Raw genomic sequence first — 17,684 nt, 5'->3', positions numbered from 1 at the left:
ACTGTTGCAATAGCCTACCATTCTTCTTCTCTGAGTGTTTGGCCTGCGAGTGAGTGGGTAGGGGCGGTGGAGGGGTGTCCGGGAGGACGTGAGGTGCTCTGGGGTCTGAGGAGGAGGAGCTGAGGCGGGTGCTGGGGTGTCGTTTGGGTTTGGTAGGGGGGCAGCGCCCGCCGTGCTGTGACTGTGTGTCAGAGTAATCCTCCCCATTCTCCAGACCTGTGTCTCTAGCGCCCACGGCATGGCAGGACTGGGAGCGGGGGGCCATGGCAGAGGCACAGGAGTGAGGGGACAGATCCTGGGAGGCAGGCATGGTCATGAAGCCCATGCGGAAGTGGCGTCGGAAGGACGCCAGGTCACGGACCTTCCCCACCGTGGCTGAGGAGGGGTCCTTCTGGCTGGAGCTGGAGAATACAGGAAGCACAGCATTCCGTCATTCAGCAGTTAATCACGTCTCAGTCAAGGACCTTCATTTATTTCCCCATTGTGTTGCCCCTCCCCTTTTCTGCCTCGCTCTCTTTTTCTTTTTCTCTTCAGAAACGTTCTTTAAATAGCTTCAGTCCTTTACTCCTCTTCCTCTCCCTCTGTCTGTCACACACACACTGCTGCTCATACATGGATGGCACAGGGAGACTAGCTTCCCGTTGAAGAGTGAGTGATGAGAGATTGGGCGAGGCAGTGCAGCAGCTGTGCATGCCAGTATTGTGTGTGGGGGGGGGACTCTTCCGTCCTTCCATTTCCCTCCACATCTGCTCCCCTAGCTCACAAACACATTCAATTAGGAAATTACTTCCCCTAAAATCGAACTCCCCAAAATCTAGCTACTCCTCTCTGACTGTAATCTCCCTGTATGTACATCACTGTGTCACTGGGTATCTCTAACTAATTCTTTATCTGTTTTATTACGTTGTCTCTTCACTACACTCATCATGACCTCTGCCAAGCATTTGATCTGTTTCTATGGCAACTGGCTTGCCTGTTTATTGGTTTAGTGGTTTGTCTTAAAACCCATGAAATTTCACATGGTATTGCTTGCCAATGTACAGTACTAAACATACTGCAAACAAGCACACAAAGGAACTGCAATGTTTTGGGCTATTTATTGCCTGAAAAAAAGGTGTGGCAGTGCAGCATAAAAATTCAAACTGGAGTTTTCTTCAATTAAAATATATTGGAGTTGAATGTTTAAAGTACTGTGCTGTTCCTTTGATTAAACAGATTACTCAATTCTTATTTGCTCTCTAAAGCCAATTTTACTTTCAAAAACTTCATATGGATAATCCCTGAAGGTCTTTTGAAGGTCATCATGACCACATCCAAACTACCATCATGCATGAACACCAAAGATTCAGAACATATTTGGTTTCCTAACAGGTGAAACCAAAATCTATATCTCTACAATAAAGCTACTGATTGATTAAATTGGAGCAGAATACATACAACAGTGTACCTTGATGAGCAACAACATGGGACGGGGAGTTGCAGCTGACATGGTCCAAATCTGGAGTTATTGCATATAGAATATACAGTATAGGTCTGTAAATGAACCTTTATAAAGGTGACTCAGCCGTAACAACAGCGGCTGAAGTCATTAGAAAAACACTGTGCACAACAACTACCATGAAAAGAGCTGAAATGATACCGCTACAACCATCTAGCACACATCTGTGTATGTGTATGTGTGTGTCTGGTGTGTGTGTGTTAGTGAGAAAGAAAGAGAGAGAGAGAGAGAGAGAGAGAGAGAGAGAGAGAGAGAGAGAGAGAGAGAGAGAGAGAGAGAGAGAGAGAGAGAGAGAGAGAGAGAGAGAGAGAGAGAGAGAGAGAGAGAGAGAGAGAGAGAGAGAAAGAGCAAGCCTAGGTGACTGGGTCTCTACGTGTGTGAGAAGAGGAGGAGGAGATGTTGAGCTTCCGAGCATGCAATCAAAGGCCTCATTTAGGAGGTTATCGCATGTGAGTGAACCCTGAGTGCATGTTGCCTTGTTTGTTTGAGCTAGAGGAAGCAAGAGCGATAAAACATAACAAACTACACATCCAAATGTAGGCCTCGTTTTTAGGTCACAATGTGTAGTCTTGTACTACTGATGAGCCTTAATTCTGCCATCATTTCTTATGAAGCGGTGAAGCAGCAGGTAGACAATGTGAGCTTGCACCTTCCTTTTGAGAGGAGGGAAGCTAGCGCAGGGAGCGGAAACAGCACTGAGCATGTTCATCATGGAGAACAGAGATGCAACTGTTTTCTGTCTCATTGCATTATGTGAAGAAAAGCCAAGAGCAGAGCTCTCTCTCTGTGTGTGTGTGTGTGTGTGTGTGTGTGTGTGTGTGTGTGTGTGTGTGTGTGTGTGTGTGTGTGTGTGTGTGTGTGTGTGTGTGTGTGTGTGTGTGTGTGTGTGTGTGTGTGTGTGTGTGTGTGTGTGTGTGTGTGTGTGTGTCTTTAAGTGTGCCTGTGTGTATATGTGTGTGTGTGTGTCTTTAAGTGTGCCTGTGTGTATATATGTGTGTGTGCGCCTGCGGGTGTGGAAGTGTGTGTGCGTGCCATAATCTAGATAGACACCAATGGGCCACATTGGCCCTGTAATGAAGGCCATAAAGCTCCTCTCTTCCCATCTTCTGTTCCTCTCATCTTGTTTCTTATCTTCCTTTCTACATGCCCCCACTCCCCTTAGGACGACAATTAAGAGGTTGCACATAAAATATGAACAATAAAACTCTTCCACTTCAGTTCAGAAATTTACAATTGAACTGAACTGAATAATCTTCATTCCATCTCTCCAGTGCAGCATGCAGCTGTGAGTTGAGATAAGTTCACCTCTCCTCACCTCTTCTTATTGCCTTCCTGGTCTTTGTGCCTCCAGTCCAGCCGGCTCTTACGATACAGCAGGTTCATGTCGCCGCGTGGACACTGCTCCTCCTCGCAGCCAATCACAGCGCAATGTAGCCGCTTGCCCCTCCTCTCTATGTCACACAAGAAATGCTCCACCGCCACATCCTGGGCGGAGCCAGAGCTCATGGTATAGAAGACCAATAGGGTGAAGGGGATGGATGTCACTGCAGACCAAGCTTGAGTCACCTAGACATGGAGAAGATGGGGACATTGTCATTGTTAATAGTCATCTACTATATGTTGAGCTGACATGACAGAGCCCTGTCCAGTTGTCCTCTTATACAGCTCCCCTACACAGCTCTCATGTCGACATGCTGTATGTAGGGCAGTAGCAATTACAACATGGTTATAGTACCTGGCTCCTTCTCTTCCATACAGGTGAACAGGGCAGGAGGGATTCCTCCAGACATAATGAGGTGCTCAGAGACAGGGTAGGACTTACCAGGAGTGAAAGTTAAAAACCAGAGAGGTCGCATTATGAACCATGTCTGACAAAATATCTGACCAAAATATGTGAAAACATCCAAATAAACGGACAGGCAGGAAACGTATCTAATAAGGCTCCTCGTGTCATGGACATCCTTTCCTCCAGGCTAAAACAAACTGGGCATTGGACCAGGTAGCCAGGTAGCCAGGCAACCAGGTAGCCAGGGAGCCATGTAGCCAAGCAGCTAGGTAGCCAGGCAGCCAGGGAGCCATGTAGCCAAGCAGCCAGGTAGCCAGGCAGCCAGGTAGCCAGGGAGCCATGTAGCCAAGCAGCCAGGTAGCCAAGCAGCCAGGTAGCCAGGCAGCCAGGTAGTGAGGTAGCAAGGAATTGTATGTTTACCCAGCCCACTGTGTTGTTTACCCCAACGCCCAACCTACAGTGGATCACATGAAAACACTATTTATATTTTCATTATCCAATTATGACTATCTGAGTAAGCATGGTAACTCAGCTGCAGTGTTTCTCTCTGGCTGGGGGCCTTGGGGTGGCCTAACTAGGGCTGTTTGCTACCCAGGCAGTAATGTGGTTTGTCATATGTAGTGCACGCAGGGCTTCCTGCACACGCTATTCACCCCATGAAGAGTCAGGCTTGTTGTGGGGCAGATATTTGAGGGCCCAACAGTTTTGTGTGCATTGGAGTATGTATGCAAGCGCGGCGCTGCGATTGGCTAAGAAAAGCGCAGCTGTCAGCTGGTGTGTGAGGGTTCCCAGTATTTTTCCATCTTAAATGTAAAAAAATGGAGTGTGAGTGTTCAAGTGCTTTTGGTGGTTTAACTTATACTGCATGGGACACTCTCTCCTTGCAATTGGTTTTGGTTTGAACATCATCACGCAAACACTGGATGAAACGCACACCAACATACAATGTAGACAAATTCATTTAGAGGTCTAATGCTACTACACATTCAAGTATGCACTCAATGATCCCACCCATACATAACTTTATTAACTCTTCTCCAACAGCACAGGGAATTCTCAAAACTGACTCCATTAGGTTCAATTATTGTCTCTGTACTTTGTTGTTCTGTTGAACTATCTATTTTTACTGATTGGCATTCTATAAGTAAGAGACCAATTTAATGTCTATAACCAATACAAATCTAAACCTTAATCCGATTCCAGTAGAAGAGTGCAGGCTGCAGAGTCATAAACAATATGGCTCTGAGAACACAGGGTTCTCTACAGTGAGAGATGACATCATACAGAGAGCAGTGTCATCCCATCATGATTCTGACATGGCCCTGTGTGTCACCCTGTGTGTCACCCTGTGTGCCATCGTAGCTCCCGCTATTCCTGTTGTCCAGTGCTCTGGCCTCCCTACACACAATGCCCTGCTGCATTGCTGCGGCCTGGCTGCCCTGCGTGGCATTGCATGGGATGGCGTGTTGTATGACTCAGTGTTAATTAGGTTAGGGAGTTGAGACTGTGTAGGTTGGGCTTCTGTTAACAGGGCCGCCGATTTGGGCTTCCAGGATCTGGCAGCTGAGTAGGCAGCACTACAATTGTCGCATTACAGCTGTGGGGAAGTGTGCAATTACGCAGGCTGCTGAGGAAAAGGACACTGCTTGGGAGATGGTTCGTCAGGTTCACTAGTCCACTATACAGCACACTTCCTCTACTCCTAGAGCATGTCTTATCCATAGCCGTGGGCCATACAACATATTTCCCCCCAAAATGATATTACTCCTGTCTGAACAGACATAAATAAAATAATTCAAAATACTACACCAGAGAGCATCATTTAGCTACATAGGTTCAATAGCTTCAAAAAATAGCTGTGGATTAAGTTTTTATCACAAGTCGCAATTTGGGCAGCACATGTGCCAAATATAGAACAGCTTGTAGCATTGTGGCCATAGATATCAGCGAGAAAACGTAGGCCTACAGTTTGGAAAGCAAATGCCTACTACTGAAAATAGAAGACTAATCTGTCTGTAGAAGCGAACAATTGTTTTATCAACAACTGTTGAGGGATTCTGAGTGAACAGCATTGTTTTTCAAAGTAGCTTATCACCGGTGAGTAGCCTATGCTTCATCTTCATCATTGGGTGAGTCAGTGTCACTGGACACACAGTATATACTATATATATATATACACAGTACCAGTCAAAAGTTTGGACATACCTACTCATTCAAGTGTTTTGTTTTATTTTTACTATTTTCTACATTGTAGAATAATAGTGAAGACATCAAAACTATGAAATAACACATATGGAATCATGTAGTAACCAAAAAAGTGTTAAACAAATCAAAATATATTTGAGATTTTAGATTCTTCAAAGTAGTCACCCTTTGCCTTGATGACAGATTTGCACATTCTTGGAATTCTCTCAACCAGCTACATGAGGAATGCTTTTCCAACAGTCTTGAAGGAGTTCCCACATATGCTGAACACTTGTTGGCTGCTTTTCCAACACTCTGTGGTCCAACTCATCCCAAACCATCTCAATTTGGTTGTGGTCGGGTGATTGTGGAGGCCAGGTCATCTGATGCAGCACTCCATCACTCTCTTTCCTGGTCAAATAGCCCTTACACAGCCTGGAGGTGTGTTGGGTCATTGGCCTGTTGAAAAATAAATGATAGTCCCACTATGTGCAAACCAGATGGTGTATTGCTGCATAATGCTGTGGTAGCCATGCTGGTTAAGTGTGCCTTGAATTTTAAATAAATCAGACAGTGTCACCAGCAAAGCACCCCGACACCATCACACCTCCTCCTCCATAAGGTGGGAACCACACATGTGGGGAAATCATCCATTCACAAAGACATGGCGGTTGGAACCAAAAATCTCAAATTTGGACTCATCAGACCAAAGGACAGATTTCCACTGGTCAAATATCCATTGCTCGTATTTCTTTCTCTGCAGCAATTCGACCATGAAGGGTTGATTCACGCAGTCTCCTCTGAACAGTTGATGTGGAGATATGTCTGATACTTGAACTCTGTGAAGTCTTTATTTAGGCTGCAATTTCTGAGGCTAGTAACTCTAATGATCTTATCCTCTGCAGCAGAGGTAACCCTGGGTCCTCATGAGAGCCAGTTTCATCATAGCGCTTGATGGTTTTTGCGACTACACTTGAAGAAACTTCCAAAGTTCTTGAAATTTTTCCATATTGACTGACCTTAATGTCTTAAAGTAATGGTGGACTGTCATTTCTCTTTTCTTACTTGAGCTGTTCTTGCCATAATATGGACTTGGTCTTTTACCAAATAGGGCTATCTTCTATATACCACCCCTACCTTGTGTGGTGGCATTTTTCTGCTTTACCAAATGAGGAGAGTTACAAACTACACACCAGTCAGAGTTATACTTAAATTACATCTTTAATAATAATAAGAGCTTTGCAATAGCCTCTTTTGACTTTCAATGATGCGCTATCTCTAATGAACCATTGAAAAGTGACTACAGAAAATTACAAAGATCTTTTATAGCCAAGATACACCCCTCTCAACCTACATGACGAACCACAGATCTTAGGAACTCTTCACAAAGGGACTTTAACTTGAGAAAGGAGTATCCCTTAGACAGATAGCATTCGCTATAAACTATCGCTCAGTTTGGTCTCTAAAACGAGGTTCTAATCTCGTTCCTGGTACTTCATAGCACAGAACCATTACCTCATGTTATCTGGAATGCTCTTTAGGTTTTATCACCCAAAGACATCGTAAATCTCCTCTGTCAGTGCTATCTCATAGAGGCCCATCCTCAGTGGAACACACACACACACAATACTCTATTCTGTCGAATGTAACAACTATTATAATGGAATACAAGCATTATAACATAATCTTGCAATTTTCCATGACACTTGTCACAACACAATTGACTGGCTCAAATGCATTAAGAAGGAAATAAATTCTCCAAATTAACTTTTTTTACAAGACACACCTGTTAATTGAAATGCATTCCAGACGACTACCTCGTGAAGCTGGTTGAGAGAATGCCAAGAGTGTGCAAAGCTGTTATCAAGGCAAATGGTGGATACTTTGAAGAATCTCAAACATATTTTTATTTGTTTAACACTTTTTTGGTTACTACATGATAGTGGCGTGCCGTGGGCCTGGGGCCTGGGCCTTCAGTGAGGTACTACACAGTCCCACCCGAATTAATCCACCTCTTATTACCATCATTATGATGCCATGGCTCTAGACACTATACATTTAGACAGAAACGCAGTATAACCAGGCGTTGCGTCACCTTGAAATTGACAAATTGACATTTTTTTGGGTAAACAGTGTTTACCCAAAAACATGACACAATCAATGAGTGTTTTCAATATTTCCCTTCACCTTTTCATTGTGCAGCTCCGTTGCCCTGCGCGCTTGTTCGTTGAGCTGTAGATCCACTCCGGTGTCCCCAAAAGTTTTCAAAAGCACCATTGCTTGTAAGTGCCCAGCCGTACTTTGGTGTCTCGTTGCTGCCTTGGTTAGACAACTCAAGTTTGCAAAGCCAGTGTGGCTCCAAACACCAAATTGATCACTTGCAAATAATAGGCATTCCCAGCAGTACAGTTTGCAGTGCTTCTCGGAGCCTGTGAGCCATTGATAGCACTCGTAGTTGAAACTTTGAAAGTGGCGGGCGACCTCTCCTTACAATGTCTAACTTTTCTTGAAAAGTTCGTCTTGAGAATGGCGTTATAATTATATCCTCGACCAAATCGATATCTTCTCCTCCTTCCGCCATTGTGGGTTGAAAAAACAGCTTAGTAGTACGCGAATTAATTTGTTTATCAAATTCAGATCTGCATAGACCTGCCCATAGGACCTGCCTCTCAATATTGGTAATCCAATCAAAAGACGTGCACGCACTACGCCTGCTAGCTGGCTCCTGTGTAACACTGGAGCCAGCCAGCAGGCGTACAATAGCCAACTCTAAAGCTGATTGGTTGACACTAAATTTTCATTTCCATTCACTATAAGCTACAAGCGCCCGCACTGTTGATTCTGAAGGCCTGAGGGCAGATTTTAGACCCCTGGCAACATATGATGGCTGAATATGATTGGATAAAAGATCTAACATAAAGACCAGCCCTCCAAATCTCAACCTGGGGCTGGAAGCAGTGCAACCAAGAGGAAAGCTATGAAATGAAGAGTATAACTCTTACTCTGGGGAATAATTTAATACATATTTGTGGGAAAATATATTTAAAAAATATATATATTCTGATGATGTTTAGGCCAGCAGAGAAGGTCTTGCTGGCCCTGACGGCCCACCACTGCTACATGATTCCATATGTGTTATTTCATCGTCATGTCTTCACTAAATGCATCAGGGCATTGCATGCATATAGGCTTATAGGCCTAGGCTTCCACTGTATGATATGAATATTTAAAATATAAAGGAAGAGAAGCCTCGGCCTAGACACAGAGAAAGAGAGAGTGAGAGATATGCTTTATCGTTGTCGGATAGGCTACTACTGTCTGCTATAAAGATATAGGCATACAGAAGAAGGCAAATTTTAAATTTTTTCGATCAGAATATTTTTTATGAAGATAAGCATTATATTGTTAGATTACATTCATCCACACTTCAAGTTCAACTGTCGGAGTCAGTTGGAGCGCCAAGTCAAGCCATTGTTTATCGGGAAAATACCAGCAGGATATTATATCATGGCAAACACAACATTACAGTTGGAAACTTAATTTGGCCAAAGAAAATGGCTCAACAGAATTAAACCTTCACAAAAGTTTTGAAAAGGCTATATTGCCGAAATTACCAAGAAAGGCTAGTGCCTGCTGTACCCAACAAATGACAGCAATAGGCTAATGATATTGAAAGGCCTACTTATAACCTATCTTAAACCAAATAAGGAACATACATTTAAAAAGACAGATCAAACTTCATTTAGACAAAACTGTCTCAACAGAATGAAACAAAACACATTTTGCATATTTAAAAAACTGGTTTAGATGAATAAATAGGCCTAAAAAAATAACAATGATTTAAAATAATAATAATGATAGAACAAATATGAATAAAGTTTAAAAAATGCATCCTACCTGAAGTGAGTTGCCTGCATTTGGCCATTTGTGTGGTATTAAAAAATATTCTACTAATGTCTTCTAGCATATAAATGATGTAGAATTGCATGAAATGCGTTTATAAAAGGCAACTAAAAACATGTCTGCTCAACTGTATGCGTTATAGATGCATGCATTGCCCCCCAATGTCCCCCATACCCCCATACCCCCCACCCTCCAGCACCCACAACTCAAAACAAATTCCACAGCTACTGTATGTCCTTAACAGAGCCTAAATGAATATGGAGGCAACAGCATCGCTCACATAGACGTCCCAGTTTTAATCAGGTCTTACATGTGCTATAAGCATACACATAGTCACACACACACACACACACACACACACACACACACATTACATTTTACATTTACATTTAAGTCATTTAGCTGACGCTCTTATCCAGAGCGACTTACAAATTGGAAAGTTCATACATATTCATCCTGGTCCCCCCGTGGGGAATGAACCCACAACCCTGGCGTTGCAAGCGCCATGCTCTACCAACTGAGCCACACGGGACCACACACACACACACACACACACACACACACACACACACACACACACACACACACACACACACACACACACACACACACACACACACACACACACACACACACACACACACACACACACACACACACACACACACACACACACACACACACACACACACACACACACGCACACACACACACTACATAGGCTATACTGTATATGCAGCCCACAATGTAGATATGCAACCAAAGCCCCCACACTGACACACTAAATCAGCAATTCAGGGATTGTAAAAGCAGCTTAAGAGGCATTTACAGGGTCAGAAGTCATTCAAATCCACCTCGTTAGAGCTAGGAGGCAGATGAAGGCAGATGGAGGCAGATGGAGGCAGATGAAGGCATTATTCACATTACTGGATCTGCATGCAAGGCTGCAGAAAATTTTGCCATTCAGCACATAAACAAACACAACACACACACACAGACATAGACACACACACTGTGACACATAAACAAACAAAACACACACATGCAGACACACACACAAACAAAACACACTGTGACACATGGACACAAACACACACACTGTGACACATGGACACAAACACACCCATTGTGACACATGGACAACAAACACACCCATTGTGACACATGGACACAAACACACACAATGTGACACACGGACAACAAACACACACACTGTGACACATGGACACAAACACACACACTGTGACACATGGACACAAACACACACACTGTGACACATGGACAACAAACACACACACTGTGACACATGGACACAAACACACACACTGTGACACTGTGACACATGGACACAAACACACACACTGTGACACATGGACACAAACACACACACACACTGTGACACATGGACACAAACACACACACTGTGACACATGGACAAAAATATACACACTGTGACACATGGACACAAACACACACACTGTGACACTGTGACACATGGACACAAACACACACACTGTGACACATGGACACAAACACACACACTGTGACACTGTGACACATGGACACAAACACACACATTGTGACACATGGACACAAACACACACACTGTGACACTGTGACACATGGACACAAACACACACATTGTGACACATGGACACAAATGAAACCCTTAGAGCTACAACCCCAAATGCTCACAGTATTAGAATGTAGAGGCTTGCCACAGTATTAGAATGTAGAGGCTTGCGACATAATTAGAATGTAGAGGCTTGACACAGTATTAGAATGTAGCGGCTTGCCACAGCATTAGAATGTAGAGGCTTGACACAGTATTAGAATGTAGAGGCTTGACACAGTATTAGAATGTAGAGGCTTGCCAGTATTAGAATGTAGAGGCTTGCCACAGTATTAGAATGTAGAGGCTTGACACAGTATTAGAATGTAGAGGCTTGGCACAGTATTAGAATGTAGAGGCTTGCCACAGTATTAGAATGTAGAGGCTTGACACAGTATTAGAATGTAGAGGCTTGCCACAGTATTAGAATGTAGAGGCTTGCCAGTATTAGAATGTAGAGGCTTGCCACAGTATTAGAATGTAGAGGCTTGCCACAGTATTAGAATGTAGAGGCTTGACACAGTATTAGAATGTAGAGGCTTGACACAGTATTAGAATGTAGAGGCTTGCCACAGTATTAGAATGTAGAGGCTTGACACAGTATTAGAATGTAGAGGCTTGCCACAGTATTAGAATGTAGAGGCTTGCCACAGTATTAGAATGTAGAGGCTTGCCACAGTATTAGAATGTAGAGGCTTGACACAGTATTAGAATGTAGAGGCTTGACACAGTATTAGAATGTAGAGACTTGCCACAGTATTAGAATGTAGAGGCTTGCCACAGTATTAGAATGTAGAGGCTTGCCACAGTATTAGAATGTAGAGGCTTGCCACAGTATTAGAATGTAGAGGCTTGACACAGTATTAGAATGTAGAGGCTTGCCACAGTATTAGAATGTAGAGGCTTGACACAGTATTAGAATGTAGAGGCTTGCCACAGTATTAGAATGGAGAGGCTTGCCACAGTATTAGAATGTAGAGGCTTGCCACAGTATTAGAATGTAGAGGCTTGACACAGTATTAGAATGTAGAGGCTTGACACAGTATTAGAATGTAGAGACTTGCCACAGTATTAGAATGTAGAGGCTTGCCACAGTATTAGAATGTAGAGGCTTGCCACAGTATTAGAATGTAGAGGCTTGACACAGTATTAGAATGTAGAGGCTTGCCACAGTATTAGAATGTAGAGGCTTGCCACAGTATTAGAATGTAGAGGCTTGCCACAGTATTAGAATGTAGAGGCTTGACACAGTATTAGAATGTAGAGGCTTGCCACAGTATTAGAATGTAGAGGCTTGCCACAGTATTAGAATGTAGAGGCTTGCCACAGTATTAGAATGTAGAGGCTTGACACAGTATTAGAATGTAGAGGCTTGCCACAGTATTAGAATGTAGAGGCTTGACACAGTATTAGAATGTAGAGGCTTGCCACAGTATTAGAATGTAGAGGCTTGACACAGTATTAGAATGTAGAGGCTTGACACAGTATTAGAATGTAGAGGCTTGACACAGTATTAGAATGTAGAGGCTTGACACAGTATTAGAATGTAGAGGCTTGCCAAATAATTAGAATGTAGAGGCTTGCCACAGTATTAGAATGTAGAGGCTTGCCACAGTATGAGAATCTAGACACTTGCCACAGTTGTCACGCCCTGGCCTTAGTATTCTTGGTTTTCTTTATTATTTTAGTTAGGTCAGGGTGTGACATGGGAAGTGTGTGTGTTTTGTCTAGTTTAGGGTGTGTATTGTTTAGGGGGTGTTGAATAGTGTATGGGGTTGTGTTCAGGAGAGAGTTCTAGGAAAGTCTATGGTTGCCTGGTTTGGTTCTCAATCAGAGACAGCTGGTTATTGTTGTCTCTGATTGGGAGCCATATTTAAGGCAGCCATAGGCTTTAGGTGATGGTGGGAGATTGTCTATGTGTAGTGTTTGTGTCAGCACTATTTTTCTATATAGCTTCACGGTCGTCTGTTTGTTATTTTGTTAGTTTGTGTATAGTGTTAGTTTCGTGTTTTTCTCTCTTCTAATAAAAGAAGATGTATTTTTCACACGCTGCGCCTTGGTCCAATCTCTCACCGCAAGACGATCGTGACAACAGTATTAGAATGTAGAGGCTTGCCACAGTATTTGAATCTAGACACTTGCCACAGTATTAGAATGTAGAGACTTGCCACAGTATTAGAATCTAGACACTTGCCACAGTATTACAATGTAGAGGCTTGCCACAGTATTAGAATGTAGAGGCTTGCCACAGTATTAGAATGTAGAGGCTTGCCACAGTATTAGAATGTAGAGGCTTGCCACAGTATTAGAATGTAGAGGCTTGCCACAGTATTAGAATGTAGAGGCTTGACACAGTATTAGAATGTAGAGGCTTGCCACATAATTAGAATGTAGAGGCTTGACACAGTATTAGAATGTAGAGGCTTGACACAGTATTAGAATGTAGAGGCTTGCCACAGTATTAGAATGTAGAGACTTGCCACAGTATTAGAATGTAGAGGCTTGCCACAGTATTAGAATGTAGAGGCTTGCCACAGTATTAGAATGTAGAGGCTTGCCACAGTATTAGAATCTAGACGCTTGCCACAGTATTAGAATGTAGAGGCTTGCCACAGTATTAGAATGTAGAGGCTTGCCACAGTATTAGAATGTAGAGGCTTGCCACAGTATTAGAATGTAGAGGCTTGCCACAGTATTAGAATGTAGAGGCTTGCCACAGTATTAGAATGTAGAGGCTTGCCACAGTATTAGAATGTAGAGGCTTGCCACAGTATTAGAATGTAGAGGCTTGCCACAGTATTAGAATGTAGAGGCTTGCCACAGTATTAGAATGTAGAGGCTTGCCACAGTATTAGAATGTAGAGGCTTGCCACAGTATTAGAATGTAGAGGCTTGCCACAGTATTAGAATGTAGAGGCTTGCCACAGTATTAGAATCTAGAGGCTTGCCACAGTATTAGAATGTAGAGGCTTGCCACAGTATTAGAATGTAGAGGCTTGCCACAGTATTAGAATGTAGAGGCTTGCCACAGTATTAGAATGTAGAGGCTTGCCACAGTATTAGAATCTAGAGGCTTGCCACAGTATTAGAATGTAGAGGCTTGCCACAGTATTAGAATGTAGAGGCTTGACACAGTATTAGAATCTAGACACTTGCCACAGTATTAGAATGTAGAGGCTTGACACAGTATTATAATGTAGAGGCTTGTCACATAATTAGAATGTAGAGGCTTGCCACAGTATTAGAATGTAGAGGCTTGCCACAGTATTAGAATGTAGCGGCTTGCCACAGTATTAGAATGTAGAGGCTTGCCACAGTATCAGAATGTAGAGGCTTGCCACAGTATTAGAATGTGGAGGCTTGACACAGTATTAGAATGTAGAGGCTTGCCACAGTATTAGAATGTAGAGGCTTGACACAGTATTAGAATGTAGAGGCTTGCCACAGTATTAGAATGTAGAGGCTTGACACAGTATTATAATGTAGAGGCTTGACACAGTATTAGAATGTAGATGCTTGACACAGTATTAGAATGTAGAGGCTTGACACAGTATTAGAATGTAGAGGCTTGACACAGTATTAGAATGTAGAGGCTTGCCACAGTATTAGAATGTAGAGGCTTGCCACAGTATTAGAATGTAGAGGCTTGCCACAGTATTAGAATGTAAAGGCTTGCCACAGTATTAGAATGTAGAGGCTTGCCACAGTATTAGAATGTAGAGGCTTGCCACAGTATTAGAATGTAGAGGCTTGCCACAGTATTAGAATGTAGAGCCTTGCCACATAATTAGAATGTAGAGGCTTGCCACAGTATTAGAATGTAGAGGCTTGACACAGTATTAGAATGTAGAGGCTTGCCACAGTATTAGAATGTAGAGGCTTGACACAGTATTAGAATGTAGAGGCTTGACACAGTATTAGAATGTAGAGGCTTGACACTGTATTAGAATGTAGAGGCTTGCCACATAATTAGAATGTAGAGGCTTGACACAGTATTAGAATGTAGAGGCTTGACACAGTATTAGAATGTAGAGGCTTGACACAGTATTATAATGTAGAGGCTTGCCACATAATTAGAATGTAGAGGCTTGCCAGTATTAGAATGTAGAGGCTTGACACAGTATTAGAATGTAGAGGCTTGCCACAGTATTAGCATGTAGAGGCTTGACACAGTATTAGAATGTAGAGGCTTGACACAGTATTAGAATGTAGAGGCTTGCCACACTATTAGAATGTAGAGGCTTGCCACACTATTAGAATGTAGAGGCTTGACACAGTATTAGAATGTAGAGGCTTGACACAGTATTAGAATGTAGAGGCTTGCCACACTATTAGAATGTAGAGGCTTGACACAGTATTAGAATGTAGAGACTTGCCACAGTATTAGCATGTAGAGGCTTGACACAGTATTAGAATGTAGAGGCTTGACACAGTATTAGAATGTAGAGGCTTGCCACGGTATTAGAATGTAGAGGCGTGCCACGGAATTAGAATGTAGAGGCTTGCCACAGTATTAGAATGTAGAGGCTTGCCACGGTATTAGAATGTAGAGGCTTGCCACAGAATTAGAATGTAGAGGCGTGCCACGGTATTAGAATGTAGAGGCGTGCCACGGTATTAGAATGTAGAGGCGTGCCACAGTATTAGAATGTAGAGGCTTGCAACAGTAAATGATGTGGGAAAAGATGTGAAAATGAGATATGCCCACAATTTAAACTAATCAAACAATAATTACTGTGAGAAGTATCTCTGGTTATAAAAATAGGGAATGGAGTGGCTAACCATTATAGGCCTACAGTATATTGAGGATCTGTGGTGTCAAAGGACTGTGGCTGTTTCTACATTTCCTATTTAAACTCAACCTTGGATGACTTCTGGATGCAGGCTTTGCATTCACTGCCATCTGGATTGTTTGTGGGAGACAGTGCTCCCGAGACAGTGAGCCCTACATCATCAACCCCTTCTCCCCCTCCTACTGTCTCCCTCATTTCTGTCTCCCCACCCGTCTCCCATGTCTCCCCTCGTCCCTTCCTCTCTCCCTGCCTCTCTGTCTGTCTCCCTCCTCCCTCCCTGTCTCCACCTGCATCTCCCTCCCTCTCTCCTCCCCCATCCTGCCTCCCAGTGGTGGCAGAGAGAGCACCTAGCTGTCAGGCTGTCTGCTCTATTGGGCCATGGGGCTGCTGTCTGTCACTCCACATTGCTGGCCTGTTACAGGGCTCCACCACACCGCCACACCGTCACAGCATACAGCACAGATCCACATGGCGTGTTATTATGGCCTGACCCCTGTGGCCGTGTTGTGCCGCACGCATTCACAATGTCACTATCACCACACTCTGACACGCCCGGCTGTACGCCGTGGCAGTCTAAAACACTGCAGCCAATCAGTCAGGGAGAGAAGAACCCGAGAGGAAGGGAGAGAGATACCGATTGAAAGAGATACAGAGAGTGAGAAAGAGAGCGAAAAGGAAGAGGGAGAGGTAGAGATGGAGTGGGTGAGGGAGAAAGAGAGACAGGGGAGGAGGGGAGAAATAAATGGTCCTCTAGAGTAGGATGGGTAGAGATGCATAGACAAGGAGAGAGAAAAGAAGAGGAAGGGAGAGGAAGGAAGACAGCTCAGGCAGGAGCTTGAGGGAGAGAGGAGAAGAGGTATGGGGGAGAGAGGAGAGGAGGTATGGGGAAGAGAGGAGGTATGGGGAAGAGAGGAGAGGAGGTATGGGGAAGAGAGAAGGTATGGGGAAGAGAGGAGAGGAGGTATGGGGGAGAGAGGAGAGGAGGTATGGGGAGAGAGGAGAGGAGGTATGGGGAAGAGAGGAGGTATGGGGAAGAGAGGAGAGGAGGTATGGGGGAGAGAGGAGAGGAGGTATGGGGAAGAGAGGAGAGGAGGTATGGGGGAGAGAGGAGAGGAGGTATGGGGGAGAGAGGAGAAGAGGTATGGGGGAGAGAGGAGAGGAGGTATGGGGAAGAGAGGAGAGGAGGTATGGGGAAGAGAGGAGAGGAGGTATGGGGAAGAGAGGAAAGGAGGTATGGGGAAGAGAGGAGAGGAGGTATGGGGAAGAGAGGAGAGGAGATATGGGGAAGAGAGGAGAGGAGGTATGGGGAAGAGAGGAGAGGAGGTATGGGGAAGAGAGGAGAGGAGGTATGGGGAAGGATGAGGGAAGCCGATAAATAGAGACAGAGAGAGAGATCAAGGTAGAGATAAACAAGAAAACTAAATGGGGACAGATTGATAGAGAGAAATAGTGAGATGGAGAGAGCGAGGGGATGGAGAAAAAAGGAGGCAATAGATAAACAGTGAAAGAGAAAAGGAGCTGGACTGTAAGAATGGGGGAGGGCTGCATGTGAAACCAACAAGTCTTTCACACCAGTCACTGCGTGTGTGGTCTCCTAGCAACACTGTCTGCTACTTGTCTCTCTCCAACCGCTAAATATTCACAAAGGGGGATGTTAGCGCTGTCGTTCATGATTATCTGAATGGGAAAGTTAACATGCTAGGGATCCAATTCTACCCCGCTTAATTAGCCTTTCTGTGTACACCTACATTGTGTCTTAATTTCCATAGTATATCTATAATATAGATACCATACGCTGTGTAGAGAGTGCCATTTTCATATATTCTCCAAATGATACACAGTCATCTCTAAGGCTACCAGTCGATTCCACATACAGTATATGTATTACGAAAATCCATATAGGCCTAC

At 43.8% G+C, this 17,684-nt stretch overlaps 1 protein-coding gene across 2 annotated transcripts in view; it reads right to left on the bottom strand.

The window, feature by feature from the left end:
* Nucleotides 1–17,684, bottom strand: part of LOC139537341 (neuronal tyrosine-phosphorylated phosphoinositide-3-kinase adapter 1-like) — a 46,122-nt gene that overhangs the window by 7,262 nt on the left and 21,176 nt on the right. Inside the window, exons 2-3 of one of the 2 annotated variants that reach the window (XM_071338543.1) lie at nt 2,814–3,064; nt 19–401 (exon numbers count right to left, since the gene is read on the bottom strand). In XM_071338543.1, the coding sequence (XP_071194644.1) occupies nt 19–401; nt 2,814–3,004 (574 nt within the window). In that variant the 5' untranslated portion in view covers nt 3,005–3,064. Of the gene's footprint in view, nt 1–18; nt 402–2,813; nt 3,065–17,684 lie in introns of those variants that run through there. The other variant, XM_071338544.1, reaches the window with a different exon arrangement.

The sequence above is a fragment of the Salvelinus alpinus genome, chromosome 13 (assembly GCF_045679555.1).
Source record: "Salvelinus alpinus chromosome 13, SLU_Salpinus.1, whole genome shotgun sequence".
Lineage (NCBI taxonomy): Eukaryota > Metazoa > Chordata > Actinopteri > Salmoniformes > Salmonidae > Salvelinus > Salvelinus alpinus.
The sequence above is the reverse complement of the archived record's forward strand: the minus strand, read 5'-3'. Positions and strand labels throughout refer to the sequence as shown.